This window comes from Stenella coeruleoalba (genome assembly GCF_951394435.1).
Source record: "Stenella coeruleoalba genome assembly, chromosome: 14".
NCBI lineage: Eukaryota > Metazoa > Chordata > Mammalia > Artiodactyla > Delphinidae > Stenella > Stenella coeruleoalba.
In genome coordinates, this window is record NC_137160.1 from 62,689,337 (window position 1) to 62,712,865 (window position 23,529).

General features: G+C 55.5%; 1 protein-coding gene across 3 annotated transcripts; it reads right to left on the reverse strand.

Moving 5' to 3' along the window:
• Positions 1 to 370: 370 nt before the first annotated feature.
• DGCR8 (DGCR8 microprocessor complex subunit) lies at positions 371 to 21,946 on the reverse strand. Of its 3 annotated transcripts, XM_079942565.1 has the most exons (15): positions 21,773 to 21,946; positions 16,998 to 17,226; positions 16,226 to 16,899; positions 15,621 to 15,780; positions 13,410 to 13,552; positions 12,966 to 13,248; positions 11,492 to 11,689; positions 11,233 to 11,334; positions 10,575 to 10,673; positions 9,236 to 9,318; positions 4,785 to 4,885; positions 4,446 to 4,552; positions 3,410 to 3,537; positions 2,361 to 2,474; positions 371 to 2,066 (listed from the first exon to the last, which is right to left on the reverse strand). In XM_079942565.1, exons 3-15 carry the CDS (start codon positions 16,886 to 16,888, stop codon positions 1,983 to 1,985), a joined length of 2,265 nt encoding a protein of 754 aa, XP_079798691.1. In that variant the 5' UTR covers positions 16,889 to 16,899; positions 16,998 to 17,226; positions 21,773 to 21,946; the 3' UTR covers positions 371 to 1,982. The 3 variants fall into 3 exon arrangements, with proteins under 3 accessions (XP_079798691.1, XP_079798689.1, XP_079798690.1); XM_079942563.1 differs by having other exon boundaries at positions 16,226 to 17,226; XM_079942564.1 differs by lacking the exon at positions 21,773 to 21,946 and having other exon boundaries at positions 16,226 to 17,837.
• Positions 21,947 to 23,529: the final 1,583 nt, after the last annotated feature.

The window sequence follows — 23,529 nt, forward strand, 5'->3', positions numbered from 1 at the left end:
ACAGGTGCAACGGGGCAGGGCCAGGAGCGCTCATAAGAACTGGCCCAGTTGGAACAGTTCTCCCAGCTCTTCACGTGGCCAAAAGTCCCAGTGTCCCAGCAGAGAGCCTGCTGTCTGACAAGAGACACAGGCCTTGTGGCCAAGGGCCAACTGTACACATGGTGTGGGGAGCACAGAATGAGATGCTGCCCTACTGCCCTTCCCCACCCTCATTGCAGTCCCATCCCCAAAGGGACATACCTCCCAGTGACCACAAGAGCTAGGGGTGGGGTTGGGACACCGCTCAGCTGCTCTGGCCTTCAGGGCAGCTTTAGCCAATTAAGGACCACCCCATGGCCAGAAGAAAGACAGACCAGCCATTTCCTTTTGGACATTTTGCTTTATGCTTTCAGACAATCAAGGCTCACCCCTATAGCCATGGCCCAGCTGCCACCTGGGAGGTACACAAAGGGTGGTGGCCACCCAAAAGTGGCCTCAGCATAGGCTCCCCCTGCCCTCTGCCCCCTCAGTACGGCTGTGTTCACAGGATACTTGCACCCATACACGGGACAGAGGAAGGACTCGGGGAGGCCTCAGTGAGGCTCACCTGCCTCCAGTGTGCACAAAGCTTTGGTTCGAGGTGGTGCATCTGACTGTTTGTTTTAAGGGCAAACAGTTATAGTCAAATGGTTATTCACAACTGCAGACGGGGCAGGACAGAAGCAAGTGTGTAATTATAGCAACTCGATTTGCGGACTCTCTTTTACAAAGGTCGGCACAGGCGCCAACCTCAGTCACGGTGGGTGGCAGGGCATAGAGAATACTGTCTCCTGTAAAAACACCACCTACAGGGGAGGTGTCAAGCACTGTGCCATGAGCACACGGTGCCCTGAACAGATGCCAGGGGCGGGGAGCCAACGGCTCACAACCAACTTGGACTGCTGGGACTCAGTGGGAACAAATCTACCCCACACCTGTCCATAGGGGCCACCTAGTCACCTGGCTGCACCAGACGGCTGCTCTCAAAACCCAGTGCCGCCCCAACATGCTCGCACCAGCTCTGGACAGGAGCACCAGCATGTGAACACACTGCACTGAGGGTCCTCGTTTCCTCTCAAATCCACGAGCTAAAATGCATTAACTGTTCACATCTGCTACGTGATTCCAAATCTATCTTCTACTCTCACTGTAAAAGTTTCTTTCCAAACGCTAAAATATCATAAAAGCTTTAAAAATTGATGGGTGGACAGACTTGACTGTGCAAAAATTTAGTAAAAAATTGCCAGAGGCCAGCGAAGGTGAGGGGCCTCAGTGTCTAAGAAGGCATGTTTTGGGGGCATTAAGACTTACTCAGAAGAATGGACTGCACCCCCCAGCCCAGGCAGGGGCAGCAAGCTGGGCAGGGACAGGTGCCTTCATCCACGTCACGGGCAATGCATTTCAAGGCAAAGAATGATCACCTTGGTGGTTTGCCTACAGCCTCTGAAAAATAGTTCTGATACTAAGTTGTGTTTATTTTAAACCAAAGAGGTCTGAAATACTCCTTCCTAACTATAACTTTTTCGGAGAAAAAAGGAAAACCCAGGAGGCGGGGAAGGGGATGGGGTGCCAGCGTGCATCTTCTGGCCAGGTCCCTACGGTGCCCGTGGGAGCACCAGGCGCAGGGCTTTCTCATTTCATGTCATCCAACTATCATTTCTTGTCAGCGCCTGTTACATACTAAAATTCATGAAAACCTTCATAACACCAGTCTGCAGCATGTCCACACAAGCAGAGGTCCACGGCGACCTCCCACCTTTCTGTGTCCACCTGTGTGGCAGGCTGAGTCGATGCTTTAACATGGCCACCCAGACCTGTGGGTGGCCCCCAAGGAAGAGCTGCGTGGACCTGGCTGTCAGACACGCAGTGGCAGGGGACCGTGGACTGGAGAACCGGGGCTGCAGAGTGAGGGCAGGTCTCCCCCGCAGCAGAGCTGGCAGCCCCTGAGCCCGGACCACCAGCCATCACACGTCCACAGTGCACAGGGGCTCGCCACCAGGCTGCGCAGATGCCACAATGGACATCTTGGGCTTCTTCCGCGTCTCCTCCTGGAAGAACAGCCAAGGTCAGGGATGTAGGCGACATGGGAACCTGCAGCCCAACCTCGGTGAAAGGCCGGTGGCGGGGCTGCAGAATGTGCGCGATCGCAAAGCACCACGTGCTGGCACTTCTGTGGGCATCAAGACGCATGCCCGGGAGTGGAGGGTCAAGGAGGTCACAGCCACCAGGGGTTTGAAGCTGCCCCGACAAGCCCTACAGGGACCCCACATCAGTGCACAGGAGGCCAGGGCCACCAGCTCTCCAGCACTGCCACAGCCTGAGAGCATGCGGACAGGCCTCACCCTCTCCTCCGCCAGCCTCCGCATCTCCTCCTGCAGTTTGCTCAGGATGTGCAGGTTGGGCTTGTTCTTCCGGGCAAACTGCTGCAGCTCGATCACACTCTTGTCCGACGTCTCCTGGGGAGCAGAGCCCGCTCGCAGGACCGTCTGGGGTCACCCCTCCCTTGACCCGCCTGGATGGCTGCCTGCCAGCTGTTCCCCACTTCTGCCACTGCCTCCTGCGCAGGGTGCTCCCCCGGCCCCCTTGGCCTCTGACATAGCCACTGAGCAGGCACTCGACATGCCCAGAGCCCTCAGGCAGGAGCAACCAGGACACAGCCTCAGCCGGGGGGACAGCACACTGCAGGACAGAACTTGCCCCGGCACTGCAGCCCCTGGGAGCCTGTGGGGCCCAGATGCTGAGCTCCCTGCAGGCCCGTCCAGGGTGAAGAAACCATGTCTGAAGATGCCTGCTGGCCGTGGGTGCCACACTCCCCTGCCTCTGGATGGACCCCTTGCCCGCCAGCTCCAGGGGGCTCCCACCACGGGCCCAAGCAGGCTTTCTCCCCTCACTCACAGCCCAGCACAATGCACAGAAGTAGAGCACAGACCCGAAGGCAGAGGCTCAGCAACACGGGGCCAAGCACCTCGGGGCCCAGTGTCCCCTCCCCTCACCCACCCTGTCAGGCCGAGAGCAAGGAGCTCTTCGCAGACGGCCTGGGGGTCACCATCCACAGTCCCCACCCTCCACACCCACCACTCACAGGGGTGCTGGTGACCCAGACCGTTTCTGTAAACGTCAGGGAAAAAGTCAACATAAACCTCGCTTCCCTGTACTTCTCTCCACCCCAAACACAAAAACCTAAGGGTATTGGCTAAAATCTTGAGATCTTGGCCCAAAGAGCAGATACAAAACAGACGACACACATGGGCTGTTGAAAGTGGCCAGGGAGAGCTGTCTGTGTGTGGTCTGCTCGCTCTCCCTCTAGCCCTGGCCTGCACCCCATCCCCTCCCCATGCAGCCAGAGCCCAACTCTGCCCCCGACCCCTGTGCCAGAAGGGGACCCCATTACCTGTTTGACCATCTTGCTGCTTTCACGGCCATACATGCGCAGCAAGGACCCCCAGTTCTTGACGTGTGGGTGCAGCAGCTGAAGGATCTTCTGAGAAGCTAACTGTTTCCCAACTCGCTTATTCTTGCCTGAGAGGAAATGTAGAGAGAGGGAGTCACAGATACCAGCCATCCACAAGGCCACCTCGTCCAGACAGGGGTGCTCCCGACGGGAGGGGGCAGAAGGCGCAGCTGCTGCACTGGGCACAGCACCTCAGCCCGGCCCATCCTGCAGAACAGCCCATCAGAAGCTCGGGGAGGCCAGGACACACCCAAGGCCATAGCTTATGAGGCCTCCCGGCCCCCAGCCCACATCTGCCGACACAGAGGACGCACCTGCAGGGCAGACACAGGGGTGGGGGAGCATCCAGAGGGCATCCTGTGCTGGGGACGTTTCTAGATGGAGAGAAGGTGGGGCCAGGGTGCAGAACAGGCCTGGAGAGCAGCAAGGGCCTCTGGCTCAGATGGGGGATCTATCCTATGCCCTGCCCACTTGCTCAGGGCTGGCCTCAGCAAGGAATGGTGTCTGCAGGGCACAGGGCACACCCAGGGCCTGCTTGGTCATGACCTTCTCACTTACCCAGTGCTGGTCTGTGTTTACAGTAGTTACACAAAGTTTCTTTGCAAGTAAGGTTATAACCAAACACCAGATTAGGTGAAGAGCACAGTTGGTGCCCAGCAACAGCAGAGGGCCCTGCGGGGGGCTCTGCTGCTGTCTTAGGAGGCTCCTGCTCCCTTTACAGGGACCGAGGGCTGGACAGGGGCAGTGGTGGCAGCCGCTGGGGAGCAACACAGCCCAGCCAAAATGACCAGCCCAGGGACTGGACACCCACAGCTGCACTCAGGTCAGCTGTGACTCAGATGTGGACATGGGATGCTGTGGGCACAACCGTGGGCAGTCAGCATACAACTGAGGCTCGGCTGATGCCAGGGCAGTGGTCCTCAGGATCACTGAAAGCCTGTGTGTGGGTGTATTGGGGGAGGGGTGTGTGTCTTACACCAGCCGCGCACTGTGTGCTTGCCACACGCCATGACATATTCACTCTTCTGGTTTTTACCAGGAACCACTTCAAACTTGATGGAGGTGTCCCCCATCCCATGGTTTCTGTAGGAGAAAACAGACAGTAGGTGACATCAACTGACGGGGAGGAAATGGCTGCTTCCAGAAAGCCCTCCAAGGGCCCATCAAGACAGAACCAACCCTTCTCCCCAAACCGCTGCTCCAAGGAGGGACTCTCCCACCACACGCCATCCAGCCCCTTGGGTGGAAGGGTGCTGGGCACCCAAGAGAGGCCCCATGCCCGATGGCCAGGGAAGCGCCCCCCCCGCCCACTTACCTTTTAAGGCACTCATGGAGGATCTGGTAGGGAGATAGCAGTCCAGCCTTGCTGGTCAGCTCGTAGACTCGCGAGTCCTCGATACTGATGTGGTTAAAATACTACAAAATGAAGCAGCCGGTCATAGTGCTGGCCACTCCCGTGGCCCCGTGAAGCGGCTCCCGTGCTGCCGCCTCCCCTGGGGCCTCCTGCCCCCACCACTACCTCTCGGAGACATTGCATCCCACATCCCACACCTCCCCACCCAGATGCCCGAGACACAAACGAGGAATGGCAAGGGCCGGGCTGCCTGCCGCTGGCCTGGGGAGCCCATCCTGAATCAGAGGCTGATCAGACGACCGGTCAGAAGTCTAAAGACACACAACCTTCGGAAAAAAGCTTGAAAACCATCATAAGTGAGGTTATAGAAGAGAGAAAGTGACCAGACACGGCAGAACAGAAACGTGACCAAGGTTCTTAAGAGGCGACGCCCAACTGGTTCAGGGAAGAAAAAGGAAGCTGGTGACAGAGGCATTGCCAGCCCAGAGGCGGCTCTGACCCCATGGCCCCCGGCTCCCACTCAGGAGTGTGGGCCCCCTCCCGGGTTGGCCATAACGGAGAACCACATGCTCCTTTGAGGTCTCTCAGAGAGGTCCCTTCCCAGACTGTCCAGCTTCTAGGGCCCCTCGGCTTGTAGCAGCATCAACCACAGCCCTGCCCTCTTCATATAAAAGCCTTAGAACCTGCTGCTCTGGCAGAGAGGGGGCTTCCTCCCCACCCAGCATCAGGAGGAGGCCCTGGTTCCAGCAAGCAGGAAATCATCCCCCTCTAAGCACAACCCCGCCCCCCCAGCACCTCAATGGGTCCGCCAGCCAGAGGCACCCCGAGCCCCTTAGTCAGGGTGTCTGCAGAGGCATCGCTGTGTGAGCCAGGCTGCTCAGACCCCTGGCCACGAGGGATGAACCCAACCCCCAGCACCACCCCTCCCCGGGCACTGGGGGAGGCAGAGGACAAGGCTGGAAGTCCAACCTCCGACTACATGATGGTTCCCCTGGCAACCAACCCCCATCCTTGGGGCTTCCAAAATTCACCTCCTGAACATGAACTCAGGCGTAGTTGAAGGGGTTAGAATAGAACGTTCCCTTCACTTTTATCAACTGGAACTACTTCAGGAACTGGAGACAAAAACCAAACGTTAATTTATTTACTACGTTAGAAGGTCCCACCAGGAACCAAGGACAAAGACCAAACGTGTATTTTATATCACAATATCACAAACACATACACACCTAACAGCCCCAAAATACATGAAACAAAACCTGACAAGTGAAGGGAGCAATAAACAATTCAACAGTAACAGCTGGGGACTCAACACCAGTCCAGACAGAAGACCCACCAAGAACGAGAACAGCAAACCCCACACCAGCTCAACCCACAGATGCCTGTTCACTCCACTCAGAAGCACACAATGCACATCCTCTCAGGCGGTCACAACACAAGCCTCAATAAACTTAGAAGGACTGACTGAAATCACAAAAACTATGTTTTTGAACCACAATGGAATTAAGTTAGAAATTAATAACCAAAGGAAATTTGGGAGATTCACAAATATATGAAAAGTAAATGCTCCTAAAATAACTGCTAGTTTAAAGAAAAAAATTACAAGAGAAATCAGGAAAATACCTTGAGACAAATGACAAAAGAAACACAAAATATATTAAAGCAAAATTATGGGATGCAAAATAGTACACAGAAAAAAATTTATAGCTGTAAACTCCATATTTAAAAAGAAGACCCCAAATCAATACCTTAATCTTAAGACACTAGAAAAAGAAGAACAAACTAAACCCAAGGCTGGCAGAAAAAAAGAATAATAAAGGCAAGAGCAGAAATAAATAGAGAATAAAAAACCAATAGGAAAAAAATCAACAAAACCAGAAGTTGGATATTTGAAAAGACGAACAACATCGACAAACCTTCAGTCAGACCGACCAAGAGAAAGGAAAGACTCAAACTGCTAAAAATCAGGAATAAGGGACTTCCCTGGTGGCGCAGTGGTTAAGAATCCACCTGCTAATGCAGGAGACACGGGTTCGAGCCCTGGTCCGGGGAGATCCCACATGCCACGGAGCAATTAAGCCCATGTGTCACAACTACTGAGCCTGTGATCTAGAGCCCATGAGCCACAACTACTGAGCCCGCGTGCCACAACTACTGAAGCCCACGTGCCTAGAGCCCATGCTCTGCAACAAGAGAAGCCACCACAATGAGAAACTTGCGCACCCCAATGAAGAGCAGCCCCTGCTGGCTGCAACTAGAGAAAGCCTGCGTGCAGCAATGAAGACACAATGCAGCCAAAAATAAAAATAAATAAAATAAATTTATTTTAAAAAAGTTTAAACAAAAGGATCATAACGGAATACTATGAATGTGTATTTGCCAATAAATTAGATAACCTAGATCAAGTGGGAAAACTCCTAGAGAGACACAAAATCCCAAAAGTGGCTCAAGAAGGAGTAGAAAATCTGAAGATGTATAACAAGCAAAAAGATTGAATCAGTAAATAAATAACTTCAAAACCAAGCAAAGTCTAGGCTTGGACTGTTTCACTGGTGAATTCTACCAAGTGTTTAAAAAATTAATACCGGGACTTCCCAGGTGGTCCAGTGGTTAAGTATCTTTCTTCCAATGCAGGGGACGTGTGTTTGATCCCTGGTCAGGGAACTAAGATCCCACATGCCGCGGAGCAACTAAGACTGTGTGCTGAAACCTCAGAGCCTGCACGCCACAACTAGAGAAGCCTGTGTGCTGCAACGAAGACCCAGTGCAGCCAATAAATAAATAAATAAATAAATGAAGGAATAAATATTGTGCTTGCATGGTATATCTTTTTATTTTTGGCTGTGTTGGGTCTTTGTTGCTGCGTGCGGGCTTTCTCTAGTTGTGGCAAGCGGGGGCTACTCTTCATTGCAGTGTGCGGGCTTCTCATTGAGGTGGCTTCTCTTGTGGTGGAGCACGGGCTCTAGGCTCACAGGCTTCAGTAGTTGTGGCACACAGGCTCAGTAGTTGTGGCGCAGGGCTTAGTTGCTCCACAGTATGTGGGATCTTCCTGGACCAGGGCTCGAACCCATGTCCCCTGCATTGGCAGGCGGATTCTTAACCACTGTACCACCAAAGAAGCGTGTGGTTTATCTTTAAAAAAAAAAATTAAGGGCTTCCCTGGTGGCGCAGTGGTTGGGAGTCCGCCTGCCGACGCAGGGGACACGGGTTCGTGCCCCGGTCCGGGAGGGTCCCGCATGCCACGGGGCGGCTGGGCCCATGAGCCGTGGCCGCTGGGCCTGTGCGTCTGGAGCCTGTGCTCCACAATGGGAGAGGCCACAACAGTGAGAGGCCCGCGTACCGTAAAGAAAAAAAAAAAATTAATACAAATCCTTTGCAATGAAAGAGGAAGCAACACTTTCCAACTCATTCTATGAGGCAAGTATTACCCTGATACCAACACCAAAGACATCACGAGAAAAGAAAATACAGAACAGTACCCCTTATAAGTACAGCTGCAAAAATCTTTAACAAATACCAGTGAGCCAAACCTATCAACGCATAAAAATGATTATACACCACGACTGAGTGGGATTTATCCCAGGAATGCAAGGTGTGTTTACCATTCAAAAGTCAATGAAACACCCCCCCCCACATCAGTAAAGTCAAAGACAAAAACCACGAGATCATCTCAACAGAAACAGAAAAAACAAAATCCAACACCCATTCTTAACAAAAACTGTCAACAAACCAGGAGTGGAAGAAACGTCCTCAATCTGATAATACTCACTAGCTCACACAGCACGTGAAGTGGAAGAGGCCAGTCGCAAAGGAACATACATCGTATGATTCCACTGACAGAAGACATCAGAATTGGCAAATCCAGGGACAGAAAGTAAATGAGTGGCTGCTGGGGGTTGAGGGGCTGGGAACGGGGAGAATGGGGGTGGCTGCTAATGGGGACAAAGTTTTTTTTTGGAGTGATGAAAATATTCTGAATGTACAAAAATCCACTGTACTGTGTAGTTCAAAAGGGAAAAATTTATGGTGTTATAAAAAAGAATGCATTCTTCAGAGTGAGAAGCGCTTGCTACAAATAACCATAGGACCATATTTACCCAAAAAACTTTACAAATAGTTTTAAATGGTTCTTAACATAAAGAACAATCTAGGTTTTGCAGCTTCTGCCTCAAAGGCTCACTCCACTTTGGATCTGCTGTCAGCGGAGCATGGCTTCCTTCCGAAACATTTACCCGCAGCTTCTCACGACCCTCGGCAAGACACAAGGACAGAATTCTCTGACAAGAACATTTCCTCTGCTTGCAAAGACAAGCAGGTCTCCTCTTTGATGAAATACAAGAGACGGAGCACCTGGCACCTGAGCGATTAAACCCAAGCACAGTCTGACACCAGGGTGGGCTCACAACCCTCACCTCCAGCTCCTCGCTGTCTTTGGGCTTCTCCTCAGAGGTCTGTTTAACAAAGTCTGGGATGAGGATTTCCAGCGTGGCCCGGGCTGTGGAAAGAGGAACACTGAGGGTGAGGGTGGGGTCCCCACGGCCGAGGGAGCCTGGGCCCCAGGGACAGAGCCCTAAGGGCCTGCACGTGAGGCACAGGCAAAGGGTGTGGTGGGGAGCAGCAGCTGGGCCAAAAGGACACTCTGGGGAGGCGCCTGCAGGCCCGAGCGCAGGGGTGGCGAGAAGCCGAGTGCAGGCACCCCATGAACAGGGGTGCAAAACGAAGAGCACGTGGGGAGGAGCATGGGGTGGGGGTGGGAGGCGAGGCGCCAGCGCCATGAGGATGGCCCCACCCACCATGGGACCCTCACAGGCTTCTGCTCCGAGACCCCAGGAACACCCCACTTGTGAAGCAGGAAGAGCCTTTGGAGAGAATCTCTCTAAAATTGACAGGAGACCTCCTGGGGACCGGGCAGAGCTTGTGAACCCAGCACAGCTTCACACAGGGTCAGCCAGACAGTAACGTGGGGTCCCATCACCCTCGGCATTCACCACCAGAAGAGAGCAAGGCCCAGGGGCACTCTGAGCCCCGGAGCACAGACACTCCACCAACCCGAGACTCGGTGAGACTGCGATAAACGCTCCGCACTCTGTAAGAGGCAGAGCTGCTCTGAAGACAACGTGGCGATGGGGGTGCCAGGGCCCGGGGTGCATCCATCACGTGCCTGCGATGTGGTCCACTCCCCAGAAGAGGCCAAATAACCCTGGTGCTGGGGCTAAGCGGCTTCTGGAAAAGCACGCCAACAACAAGGAGTGCCAGGAATATAGCCAGCAGCAGGACACGGGCAGGAGGAGCATCAGACTTCCACCAAAAACCACCAGCTTTCCCAAGGGCCTGCTTGGCTGTGTTCCAGGAGTGGCAGTCCCAAGTCTGGAGCTGGAAGGACTTGGAAAAATGGTCCTCATGGACATCAAAACCACCTGAGGAAGATGCCACCTGTTCTCCTTCTCAGCACACCCCTGCCTTGCTGGGTTTAAACAGACGGTGCCCTGGGCTCAGGCAGCACAGAACAACCAGCATCTGTGAGCGCTGGGGACAGGGCGGGAGGCGCTGGCCCAGCCATCTGAATGGAAAAGGGCCTCTACTTTCATTTCTCACATTTTACTTTTTCTATTTGAATCTTTTCCAGTGAGTACATAATTTAAAAAGATCCAAGTAGATGATTACATAAATAAAACAGACTTGCCCCATCCACAGCCTTCCCTAGCCATTGGTGGGCCAACACGGGTCTCTGACACCAAGTAGGCACATTACCAGCTTTATTCTTCGCGAGTTTTTTGCTGCTTGCCGTTCCAGATCCATAGGTCACACCATCAATGGTCACCGAGGCACCAAAAGGCTCACTTGGGTTCTCTTAAAATTAAAATTACCATTTTAAAACACACTTGCCAAGACATTAAAAGCATACGTGCACACACACAATGTGCTCGCGCTGACAGACAAGACGAGGTGGGGGTAGGGCTGCTGCTGGAAGGCAGAGGCCTGCGGGGGGGTCCCTGAGGCACTGGGGTGGGGCTGAGGGACAGTCAGCAGGCAGAGAGCATGGCCAGGAAGTCGAGGGGGACAGGGACCAACGTCTGAGAAAGATGGACGGAAGAGTGCAAGGGGTGGCATGCAGACATTGTGAGCCAGAGAAGCAGGAAGACAATAGCGGACGCTGAGCTTCTGGTTTTCACTAAGGAGTGATGCGGGTGGCCAGAGGACAGCTTGTGGCCATTGCAGGGCTGCAGCCCCTCCACCCTCGGAGGTGCAGTGGGAAGGGGGTGCGGGGAGGTGACCATCTGATCCCCCTCGACCTCCCCTCTCGTTCCTACCCAGCAGAGGGGAATGACAGTCAGCTCCCACCTCCCCAGCAGTGACCCCAGTGACGTGCTTGATGCTTTAGGAGTGAGATGGGGAAGGTCACACTCACCACATTCAAAGAAGTTGTACACAGGGCGGACCTTGAGGACGCGCTGCATGTACTCGTGCAGGATGCAGACCTCCGACTTCCCATTGGGGTTGATGACAAACTCTGTGACAAGAGGGGCCGTCTCAGCAACAGCGGGGACTGCAGTGACCACACCCCAGCCCGCGGGGAGAGGACCTCTGCGCCGCAGGGCAGACACAGGCCGATGCAGCACCCTTGGAGCACACATCCCAGGAACATCAGACCTGTGAGTCCCGTTCACCTTTCTTCGTGGGCGCGTCCTGCACAGACAGAGTGATGAGCTTCTGATTGGCCGGCAGGATGGGCCTCTCTGACTCAGCCTGTTTTCGCTTCATTTCTCGGTTGAACTGCCGACGCTCAGCCCATGTCCTGAACTTCTTCACGGTAACTTGCTCGAAGTCAAAGCGCTTCTCCAGGTAGTTCCGAAACTCCTCGAGGTCTATACGGGATTCATCAGAGACCCAAGTCACGGGTGGAGGTCACGCCCTCCACCCGGTGAGCAGGACAGGTCCCAGCCACACGATACCCCCTTCCCCTTTCCTCTCCAAGGGCGAGGGAAGTAAAGAATCACGTCCCTTCATTCTGCCAGCTCAAATTACCCTGCCAGGTCCCCTAGGGACAAATTTCTGGCATGTCCTTTAGTTTATTTAGAACAAGAATAAGAATACAAAAATAAAAAAACAAAAACGAATCTAAAAAAAAAAAAAGCCAACCGCAACCAGCCTTTGGGACCTTTCTCCCCATATGGAAACAGGTGCTGGACGGCCAGCAGCAGCCGAGGCACCACGTGCCCACCATGGCCGCCCCCACGCCCTGCAGCAAGTAGGCAGCTCAGGGCCATGGCACTTGTTCCACCTCTCCCCCAGGACCCCAGGGCTTCCCATCAGTCTTGCTGGCGCCCTGCCTGCACCCCTCCTCCCACCAGGCAGATGCCTGAGATTCCACGTGAGCTACAGAACAACGTGCTTGCACACTTAGTGACAAACCAAAACCACATAGTTCTTTACACATGAGTGCAGAGAAGCGAGTCTGGAAACAAGAGCCATGAGGTCAGAGGTGGTAGGCAGTTGTTTTCAGAAAAACAGGAGCACACTCAGGTGTGTCCTGCATGTGCGGAAGGACGGTGTGAAGAGGCAGACCGCCAAGTTAGAATCTTACAGGGAGGGCTCCCTTCCAGCTGTGTCCCGAGAACAGCCCACCCGCTGACAGAGCTAGCTGGGACGGGGAGCCAGACACCACTATCCCCCTCCTCAGCAGCAGCCCCAGCCCCTCACATGCAGGAGTTCCCAGACAGGCCAGGCAGTAGCAGAGTGAGAGACCCTGAAAACGCATGGGGGCTAAGACAGCCTGCCACCATGGAAGAGATGCAGGAGGGACAGGGAGGAACGCCCCACACCTGAGAGCAACTGAGGGTCTGAGAAGGGGGTGGCATCCACACCACGTGGTGGAGACGCCCACTCTGCGCACTGGTACACCAGGACTCCATGCGAGCATGTTCCATTTTCATGAAAAGCAAGACTTGAGGAAAGATCGCGAACATGACCAGAGAAAAAGGCCACTGCAGGGCAGCACCAGTGTGCGGGTCGGGAGCAAGAGGTCAGCAGGCAGAATCTCCTAAGCTCAGGGAGACGGCCTCTCCAGCCATGCGGGAGTGGACAGGCAAGCACGGACAGGTCCCTTCCTCCTCAGGGACCAAGTTCACTCTGGAAACTTACCAACTGATTCATCTTTGCACACTTCCACCTTGGCCTTCACTTGCCCCAGGGCCCCGGGGGCGGCCTCGGCCGCCAGTGGATCCTTCTCATCTGGGGGCCCCAAGTCAGCTCCCAAGGAGTCGGGCTCTTCCAGGGGGAGCTCCAGCTCTGCAGATCGGCTCAGGGGCTTGGCGGGAGACACCTCCCCACAGGGGGCGAGCTCGCTGTTTTGCTCCCTTTCCTCATTGTCTTTCATTTTCTTGTAATGCAGACAGGGGATGCTACTCAGAGGAGGGTCATGTTTCTGTGGACAGTGAAATTGCAACACAGATTACAAGGATGGCCCCAAACATCTGAACGTCCGGTGCCTTTCATCTGCCTGTCTGGCTGCAATGCAACGTGGGCAGACATGCATGCTCCTCCTGCAACTTACGAGACTAAATTCATGACTGATGTGTCCCCTACCCGTATGCTTCCCGTTCCCAAGAAGTATGGCCTGGACCAGGTGACCACCCGAGACTCTCGGTGCAGGTACACGGGGACTCCGGAGTTATGGAACGTCATGATCCACCCGTCCGGCAGTGGTTCCGTAGGTGGACGGCCACGACCTGCACAGAAGACAAGAACACCCTGCAATCACTTAAAGACGCTTGTAACTGAGTAAGAACTGTCAGGATGTTTCCAAAGTTACAACCCGTGTCAGAAACAACAGCAAGGTGGACCCAACGTTACAGAGAACCTCTAAAATGTAGGAGGGGGGAACACCCCGCCCTCCACTAGAGAAAGTCCCACCCAGCCCCACCTGCAAAACTCTGCTCTCCCTCTGCTGCTGTGCCTGTCCCTCTGGGTGTGACCCACAGGCTCCAAGTCCCTCCGTGCAGCAGGAAGCTGTCCACCCTGCTCACTGCTATACTCCCCAGCCTAGAACGGCACAGGCAGGCCTCGGAGCCTAGAGCAGGGTTCTGCAAGACACAGGGCCTCGCCACAGCTCTGCCTCCACGGCTGGCAAGCACCGTGGACACTGACTCCCCGCCCGCCTCCCACAGGTGTGGCCAGAGGCACCGCAGGGCCTGGGTAGGCTTCGCTAGTAACTGCACATCTGTGGATCACTGCTCCCTGTGACCAGGTGACAAGCCTGTGCTGTTCGAGCTGCTACTGACAGCCCTGGCTGCTGAAAAAAGCACATGGCAAAGACTTAAGTAAAACTTACTTTTCTTACAGGTATTGGGAACAAGTTAAAAATTCAGAAATGGGGGCTTCCCTGGTGGCGCAGTGGTTGAGAGTCCGCCTGCCGATGCAGGGGACACGGGTTCGTGCCCCGGTCCGGGAAGATCCCACATGCCGTGGAGCGGCTGGGCCCGTGAGCCATGGCCGCTGAGCCTGCGCGTCCGGAGCCTGTGCTCCCCAACGGGAGAGGCCACAACAGTGAGAGGCCCGCGTACCGCAAAAAAAAAAAAAAAAAAAAAAAAAAAAAAAAAAAAAAAAAATTCAGAAATGGAAGTGAAAAACCAAGTGAAATCTAAAAAGACACATACAAGATGAAAACAGCACCAGCTATTCTCACAGAAAAGGGAATGACACCCTTGTGCCAGGTCTGACACCCACACGTGGCCAACACCAGCAGACACCTGTGTCAGGACGGCCCTGGGAGGGAATGTGAGGTTGGACACGCACAGACCCCGTCAGGCACCCCCATGCCCACCGCGGGCTGGGCTGGGAGCTGTCTGCAACCAGCTATGGGCTAAGTAAGGAGAAGGAGGCACTCACACAGCTCAAGCTGAGCACATCATGGGACAAGGCATGTCTGCGATAGTGAGCTGTCACAGAGTTGGCCCAGCTGCCCGGAGAGCTCGCGTGCATCTCATAGTCTGTTACTGTTCCTGTTGCGGCCCACTTGGCAGACGCGCGGCCCAGCACTGCCAACATGTCCGCTCCGCAGCCAGGAGACTGTACGTCGGCCACCCTCGGTTTCCTCCCATCACGCTGGCCACCTGCGCTGGTGCTCAGCAGAAGATGTAACCTGTGTGCCTGAGTCCTGTGTCCCTCCAGCCCCTTTCCACCACCCACCTGACACCTCCACCTAGACACTGAGAGGTGCCTCCAGGCCAAGACAGAAACAGACACGGAGACCCCTCAGACCTCTCCGCATCAGCAGGGGGGCTGCACGGGCCAGCTCTGGGCACCCCCTGACCGCTCCCCACCGCGTCTCCGACCCCTCCACCTCTACTCAAAGTGCAGGAGTCACACGTGCACCGCGAGCCGTGCTTTCAGACCAGACTGTGGAACGAGTCCTGCTTGCTTCCAGTGGCTCCCCCGACACTTGGCACAGAATCTAGAACCCGGACTGCAACCATCACCAGCCACCATGCCGAGCAACCGCCTCTGGGCCCAGCATCCATAACCCTGGATGCCCCCTCCCCAGGGATCTGCCCAACCCCCTCAGAAGGCCTCTCCCCACCACGCCGCACAAGCCCAGCTGCTCTGGTTTCCACAGCACCTGCACCACCTGCAGCTGGGCCATCATGCATCTGGGTGTGTCCTCACATCTTGTCTGTTTCCTATCACCAGACAGGGCCCTCCTGGCCTCAGACACACACCTGCTGCCTGACACCGAGGGCTCTCATGCCCATACATGCAAAGCCCCGTGAACACTCGCTACTTCCTGGCCCGACTTACTTTTGAGCACTGTTTTAATCTTGGTCATCATTGGCTGCACACTTGTCTCTCCGTCTGATGGGTGGTCGCTGTCTCCTCCATATTTCTCCTCCATCCGCCTCTTTTTGGGAGCACAGAGGCCCTCTTCCAGCAGAGCATCAACATCGTTGTCAAAATCATCCTGCAAAATATGCTGTTCAGACACCACAGCCCCCCGGTGCCCTCCAGGCAAGTGTCACAGTGTCACTGACAACGACACAGAAAGGAGGCGCTCTCGGGGGCCTAGGTGTGCCTCTATGTTGCGTGATCATCTGAAAAACAAATGGAATGAAACCGCCAGCTGAAGCACACGCTCAGGCAGGTGTGCGTGCCACCAGGGAGCGTGGCCAGCAGCTCCTTCCAACTCAGTTGGGACAAGGGTACGAGGCAGACCTGTCAGCCAAACTTTTCATTAGCAAAGTTTGAAAACCTGGACTCCTGATGGCTTTCTCTTTTCACATTTACGTTTCCACCTCCTGTGGGTGTTCTTTCCTCTGCAACATCAGCTTTACAGAGATGCTGCGATTCCCAAACACCTCTCTTTGGGTTTTGCTAAGAGTGCTCCAAAGGAGGGGACACCGACATACCTCGTAGGAGAACTTCAAGGCCTCTTCGTCCACTCTGTCTCTCTGCACGATCGCTTTAGCCGTGAGCCCGCCTGCTCCTTCTTCATCTAGCTCCAAATTGTCAGTAAAATCTTCTAACTCATCCAGCACTGCGTACTCCACTCTCTTTTCCTGATCCAGCTCATTCTCCTCATCCTTCTTATCCGCACTCTCACCCCCTACGCCTACCCCGTTACCAACACTCCCGCCAAAGGGACAAGCATGCACGTCTCCACTGACAGGGCTAAGGGCCAGACCGCACTCTGCCCGCGCGTCGCGCTCCGCTCCCGTGTACAGCACCTTCCTGTCCTTACTCCTGCAGCTCTCGGTAAAGCTCACGCTAATCTTTACATCCTTAAGCAACTTAAGGTCAGGGGAGAACTTCCGGACCGCAGGTGCGTGCCGGGCGGTGCGCGGGCTGTGGCCACTACAGTTCGGGTCTACGAGGAGGCGGGCCTTAGAGAAGGATCCTTTGGAGAGAAGAGAAGCTCCGTAGAAGTTGAGCGGGTCCTCAGCAGGGGGTTCGGCCTGTCCATCACCACCAGAGCCAACGTCCATTACCTCTGCATCACTGGACGTTTGCAGGGGAGGTGGTGGAGACTGTCCACGGGGCAGCGCTCGGAGGGGGCAAGCTTGGTTCTCCATCACCGCTCCTCCTGCGGGCTCACGCGGGAGAGGAGAGGGGCTCTCACATGTCTCCATAGTAAAAGTGGTTAAGACTATTTTAAAAGACCAGAGTTTTAAAAAACCTTACATAAATCTATACAGCTAACATGCACAAGTCCGTCGAGACCCGGGTGCCGTCCTGCCCGCGCTGCACACGCTGGCGGCTTAGTCAAGCTGGCCACATTGCTCTTTTCATTAATGTAGACAGCTTTTAGAACCACTGCCTCAATTATTGGAAATCACAATGCACTCAGCTTAAATGACTGACGACTAAGCGAGTCTGTCCTCAAGCCGGAGGGGCACCCGTCTTCCTCCACCTGCAAAGAGACGTAAAGGCGTCGTCACAACGCAACAGAGCCCTCCGCGTCCTGGTACCAAGAGCCCAGTGCTATTGACAGAGCAGTGAAAATTTAAAAGAATGCTGCCCAAAAAGAGAACCTTCTATGCTTCAAAACAATCGAACTTTACTTTTTTCTTCAGAACCTAAATTGTACCTTAAGTCCCAAATTAAATACTTTATTAATTGTCCACTGTAATTCCAACTTGAGAAACACAAAAACCATATTATGTTTAGGCTCAAAAAGGATTAAAAAAAAAAATCCTCCACTAAACTTCACCGCAGCACCCCCTAACTCAGTTTTTACAAGGCAAGCCAGCATGCAATGCAAGGCTGCCCTTTCCAGAACACACAGAAGGTGTGCGGCTTCCCTCCAGCACCAGAGCGACATGGATCCACTCACCTGCGAGGGCCGGGTCAGTCAGAGGGCAAGCGGGAGACCCTTGGCTCAACTCTGCGGCACTAGGGCCAGGGGTTCTGTCACCCGGGACCCTGGGGCACGTGGATGGGGACAGTGATGCAGCGGGCTGGGGGAGCCAGAGGTGGCGTGGTTCTGTTCCCGGGAGAGGTAGGGGTGGTGACCGCAGGGAAGGGAGCCCAGCCAGGGTGGGTCGGGGGAGCCGCAGGAGACAGCTGGAGCCAAGGCACGGGGAGTCCTGGGAGCCGCCCGGAGCCTGGCTCCATCCTGGGGGGCAACAAGAAGCCACCGGGAGTGAAGGGACCCTCAGGCCACAATTCAGTCCCTACTTGAGAAGGAAGGCCAACAGCTGCGCCAGGCATGGTGCCCGTGCCCTCGAGAACAGCAGAGACACAGAGTTGACCGCACTGCTGAGTGGGCAGAGGTGGAGAGCTGGGACAAGGGGGCCCTGACGACCAACGAGGCCTCTCCCCGGAGGGACAGTCAAGCAGCGCCTGCAGAGGAGGGCGCCCCGAGCCTCTGGGCAGACCTGGCCAACGGGGCTGAGGCCGCCAGGACACATCAGCCAGGCGGTCACCCAAACCGCAGGAGAGGCCGCCCAGAGAGGGAATGCAGACAGAGAAGAGGGCTGAGGACGCAACTCTGGAGAAGCACAACGGAAGGGAAGACACAAGGCTGAGAAGGCAGGGCAGGGGGCCATCCAAACACAGGGGCCTGCAGGAGGGAGGGCACCCACCAGAGCAGAAGCACGTGCAGAAACGCACGCATGTGCTCACATGTACACCCCCAAACCGTGCAGACACACGCACAAACATGCCATATGCACGCGGATGCAGACACATGTGCGTGCCCGCGCCCACTCGGGGCAGCTTGCTGGTTGCAGACAGAACAGTAAACAGCAGACACCACATGTTTAAGAAGTTTACAGTGAAGGGACAGAGCGTGGTGGTTGAACTTTGAAGGGGACATAACATAAAAACCAGAGACTTGTTTAGATTTGATTAATTCATCCAACAACTACCCAAAGACTACCTACTCTGATGGGGGCACTACCATGAACTACAGGGCAACAACCACTGACTGTCAATCTATTTCCTAGATTCTAAGATGTCTTCACATTTCTGATTTCAGTGGGAATTTAACCTAATACCTCCCACACAGGTATGTCTGTCAAAGGTGCTAAGGACCAAGGAAACATAGCACACAAATGATGACAGACTCAGAACCGCAGTGATCGCTGAGGAGGCTGTAGCCAGACACACACGAGGAACACTGAGTGGAGTAGGGCCAGTCTCCTGGCACCAAGAAAGATCATTTCAGAGAAGGACAGAAGGTCAGCATACCCAGTGCTACAGAACACAGATGTGACCAGGACCAAACCCCTTGGCACCAGGCAGGTCTGCAGAGACCCTAGCAAGAGCCAACTCGTGATTCTGGGGCTAAAAAGGCTAACATGAAGAGATGTGAGGAGACGGGGGGCACTGAAGACACACTCGGCACAGGACGGGGACACCTGCTACCACGTTCAAAGGCTAAGAGCAGCATGAAGCCAGGATGAGAATGATAAAAACTGAAGAATGGAAGCCTTGAAGAGCTGCACAGAGTGGAGTCTCCAAGAAGCCGTGGAAAGTGTGGTCCTTGGAGCTCAGGGAAGCTGCCCAGCCCCAGGGGCAGCAGCTCATGCTGAGGGCTCCACAGCAGGCCATCCTAAGCAAGCTCCTTACCATCCCTGTTGCCTGTCGGTACCTATCAATACCTTCCAGGTGGCACACACATACCATTTTAGATGCTGAGGGCATGAGACAGACAAAACCCCTGGCCACAGAGCTCACGTTTTAGCAGAGAGACTGACAAGTAACAACTAAGAAAAACTGAGAACCGTTCAAGAAAAAACAAAGCAAGGAGTTGGGGAAGGGGAGGCAGCTTCAAAACGGGTGGGCAGCAAAGGCCTCACAGCCAACGTCCACCTGAAGGTAGAGGAGTGGGCCAGGTGGGTAGCTGGGGTGGGAGGAGGGAACATTTCAGGCAACAGCGAGAAGAGCAAAGGCCTCCGGGTAGGAGCGTGGGGTGGCAGGTGACAGCAGTATGCCCAGTGGGGAGAGAGGAGGCCAGATCAATGAGGGCGAGGGAAAGCAGGACTCTGGCTCTTATCTTGAGAGATGGGCCACTGGACAGGAGGGTCCAAGCGGTGAGGTCACATGATCCAAGGTCAGCAGTGGCAACCAACCCTCAGGCAAGCCCTGTTCTAAGCACTTTAGGTACTGTCACTCACCAGCTCTCACACAGCACTGTGAGAAAAAGTTAAGGATAGAGAAATGAAGCAACTTGCTCGAGGTCACACAGCTAGAAAGTGGTGGAGCGGATTTACCACCCAGGTAAGCTGGCTCCAGTCTGTACTGCCTCGGGATTACAGTCTTGCAGTTTAAAAGAAACACTGTAGGTCCAGAAAAACCCCAGGTGGGTGGACAGTAGGAGGAGCAAGGGTGAGAGCAAAGAAAAGAATAAAGAGGCTCACCGGGAGCTTGGACCAGCATGTCACGCTGGAGGTGGTGAGAAACTGTCCTGAGGGTTGCATGGAGGCCTAGGAGTGACTCCATACTCAAGGACAGAGATGTCACGTGCAGAGGTGGTGAAGGCAGCATGGGGAGTGTTTGGGGTGAGTGAAGATCACAGTTTAGGTTTACACATGGCTACTTGGCATCAAAGTAACGCGGGGGGATGTGGAAGAGGCAGCCACAGGCATAAGGCTGCAGCTCAGAAGGGAGGCGAGGGCTGGAGATGGAGATGCAGATGTCAAGGAGAGACGGCATTAAAGCCAGGAGACTGGACGAGATCACCAAGGAGTAGAGGGCAGCTCCAACCTGAAGCCGAGACTGGGCAAACTAGTCAGACTCACTTTCGTACCCCCAAGGTCACGGTTAGATTATAAAACCCCTGGGAAGTGCCCTGCACAGTGGCTGGCCACAAAAGGCTCAAAGGGTGGCTCTCCTGCCATCGGCCTCACTACTGCTTCAGCTGACTGCACACACGGATGCAAACCTTGCTTGCCAAGTGGACCATAAGCCAGCAGCAGACTTGCAGCAGGCTCCCCTGGATCCCGACACAGGGTAAAACCGAGACGCTTGGACAGTGCCCTTCACTGGAGTCCGCTTGCTGGGCTGGCATGGAGGTGCCGTCTGTGATGGTCCAGCGCTGTGGCTGCTGCCTTTCGCTCAAGCCTCTCGGCGCTGCAGCCTCCCGCCCAACCCAGCAGCAGTATGACCTCATCCCGTCCTTTTGTCATCCTCCATCGGCCTCACATCCCGCACTTACAGGCGGCACTGCCGACTGGCCATTCACTCCCTCTGGTGGGTGACCGCCTGTAGCAGGGTTTGGCCCACTCTACCGCCGCCAGGAAACAGGATCCCCGCCTAGCGGTTGGCCTGGCACAGTCCCCAGCCCCAGAATGGACTGTCGTGCACCGGGTAACAAGGTACATGCAAGCATGCAAACGACAAATCAAGTTCCTACCCTGAGCAACCCAAGTCCATCGGACGACACCTGACAGGTACCTCTGTCAACAGGTTGCCACCTTCCACTTATTTCTATCATGGTCATTGTTACGACAAAACCACATCCTGATCACCTACGTGACACTCAGTCCGTGAGCATTTGGTGAAGACGGGCGACTTCTCAGATTTCCCAAACTGTGTTACACCCGGCAGGGTCCTGGGCGAGCACCGCCCCTGTTGGTACCTTTCCCGCCTGAAAGCCATCTACGGCTTCGGGCACGCGGGACGAGGGGCCTCCTCACACCCCGGTGTCTGCCCAGGCGGAAAGCGACCGGCGCGGCGCCCCCCGGCCCGGGGCCCGCCACCGCCCCCGGCCCAGCCCAGACCCCGGCCCCCGCGGGCCCCCCGCCCGCGCTCCGAGGCCCGTGGCCATGATGCTTCACAAAGGCCGGGACTCGGAGAGGCCAGGCCCACCCGCGCCCCCCCGCCCGCTCGACCCCGGCCCGCGGCCTCGGCCCGGGAGGGAGGGAGGGGAAGGGCGCGCCTCACGCAGGCCGCAGCGCCGCCCGCCCGCCCGCCCGCTCGGCCGCGGGGCGCCCCTCGCGCCCCGCACCTACCTCCGGCGCCCGCGGCCGGCGCGAGCTGCCCGCAGCCCAACTGCAGCGGAGATCCCTACTGCCCGGCCGCCGCCGCCGCCGCCGCCCTCCAGAAGGGCCGCGCGGGCGCTCTCCAGTCGGCGGGACCCGCCTGCCGCGCGGGGCGAGCGGAGGGCGGACCTTGGCGCGCGCGGCCAATCCTGCGCGCGGCCGCCCCGCATTGGGGGAACCGCAGAGCGGGCTGCAGAGGCAGCCAATCGGCGGCGCGCGGCGCTCCCGGCCACGGCGCGCGGCCCAATGGCGCGGCCACGTGGGCGGGACCAGGCGCTGAGGCCGCGGCCGCGCTAACGGTCGCCGCCGGGGCGGGGCTCGCGGCGCGGAGGACGGCGGCCGCGAGGGGCGCCGGGAACGGGGAGCGCGGGTGACGCCGGGAACGGGGAAGCGCGGAGGACGCCGGGAGTAGAGGGTGCCTCTCCTGTGTGCACGGTGAGGACGAGACCGTACACATAGAGACATCACCCGTTTTCCATTTAAAAGCATTAAACGTAACCACTAGGGGAAAAAAGACAAGTGTGCACAAGTGTCTGGCACTTTTCCATTTGCTGATCCTGCGCGAGGAACCTTGACAAAGGTGCTGAGCCGTGGAGCAGGGACCGCTCTTGCTGAGGCGGGAATTCCCAGGAACGCCGGGAACACGCTCTCCCGTCTGCAGCCGGCACGGTGGCTGCTGCAGACAAAAGCCAGGGGTGCTAGACAGAGGGCAAAGAATGAGAAACAGACGGGGGTTGTCAGTTTGGCAGAGTTGCAGAGTTCCCACCCGCCCCAGACTCTCACTAACGGCAAAGTGAATACAGTGATTTTTCAAGAAATAACCTGGGAGACCCCTTCACCAGGTGACCTAAGGTGCACACGACCAACATCAGAGGATGCACTTGAAAGTCGTGTGTTGCTTTGTGTGTTAATGATGCCTCGATTAAAAATGAGAAAAGCACCAGTAAAGGGACGTATGGACGGCTTCCTGAGAGGGACATATATCCACATTAAAGCCCCAAAGGCAAAACCTGAATGTAATCGTGAAGAAAGATCCAGCAAACCCATAGGAGGGCCCTTCTACCCAAAAAACGGGCCAGTGCTTTTCAGAAAGTGTCAGGATTGTTCAAGTCAAAGATAGACTGAGGAGCTGTCTTGGACTGAAGGAGAGACAACTAAGTGGGATGAGGGGTCTGAACTCAGACAAGGGTTATTAGCAGGACAGTTGGTAAAATTCAGAAAAGGTCGATGCTAATTTCATGGTTGTAATACAGTTTACTGTGGTTAGGTAAAGTTACAGTCGGGAGGAATTGTGCAAAGGATATTGGATTCTTTGTTCTATTTTTTTCAAGTTTGTGGCAAGTTGAAATCATTTCCTACAAAAAAGTGGGGCAGGGGTGCTGCAGGTGACTAAGCTGGAGGCATACCCAGGCCCTTCCCTCCCTGCCTGCCCCTCTGCTTGTCAGGCTGCGCCAGGGGACAGCACCAGGAACCCCAGTGGACACCGAGCCCTGTAAGGGTCTGGCTCCTGGACTCAGCCAGCTGCTGACTTTGTCCAGTGCAGTCAGAGCCCATGGGAACCCTCAGCACACCACCCTCCAACTAGCCACCTCGCCACGCTTTGTTGCTTGGTGAGGTGGGGACCCTGCCTACCCCAGTCAGACCTGAAACAGCCCTGCACACTACAGCCAACTTCCACTCGGCCTGGCACCAACTGGGTGATGGACAAGGACCTTACCACGGGACCT

Coding starts and splice junctions, on each gene's coding strand:
- DGCR8 (XM_079942563.1), bottom strand. CDS start 16,945: ATGGAGACATGTGAGAGCCCCTCTCCTCTCCCGCGTGAGCCCGCAGGA. Junction 13,553..15,620: donor GATTAAAACAGTGCTCAAAA/GTAAGTCGGGCC, acceptor TCTTCTGTGCAG/GTCGTGGCCGTCCACCTACG. Junction 2,475..3,409: donor GCAGCAAGATGGTCAAACAG/GTAATGGGGTCC, acceptor TCTGCTCCCCAG/GAGACGTCGGACAAGAGTGT.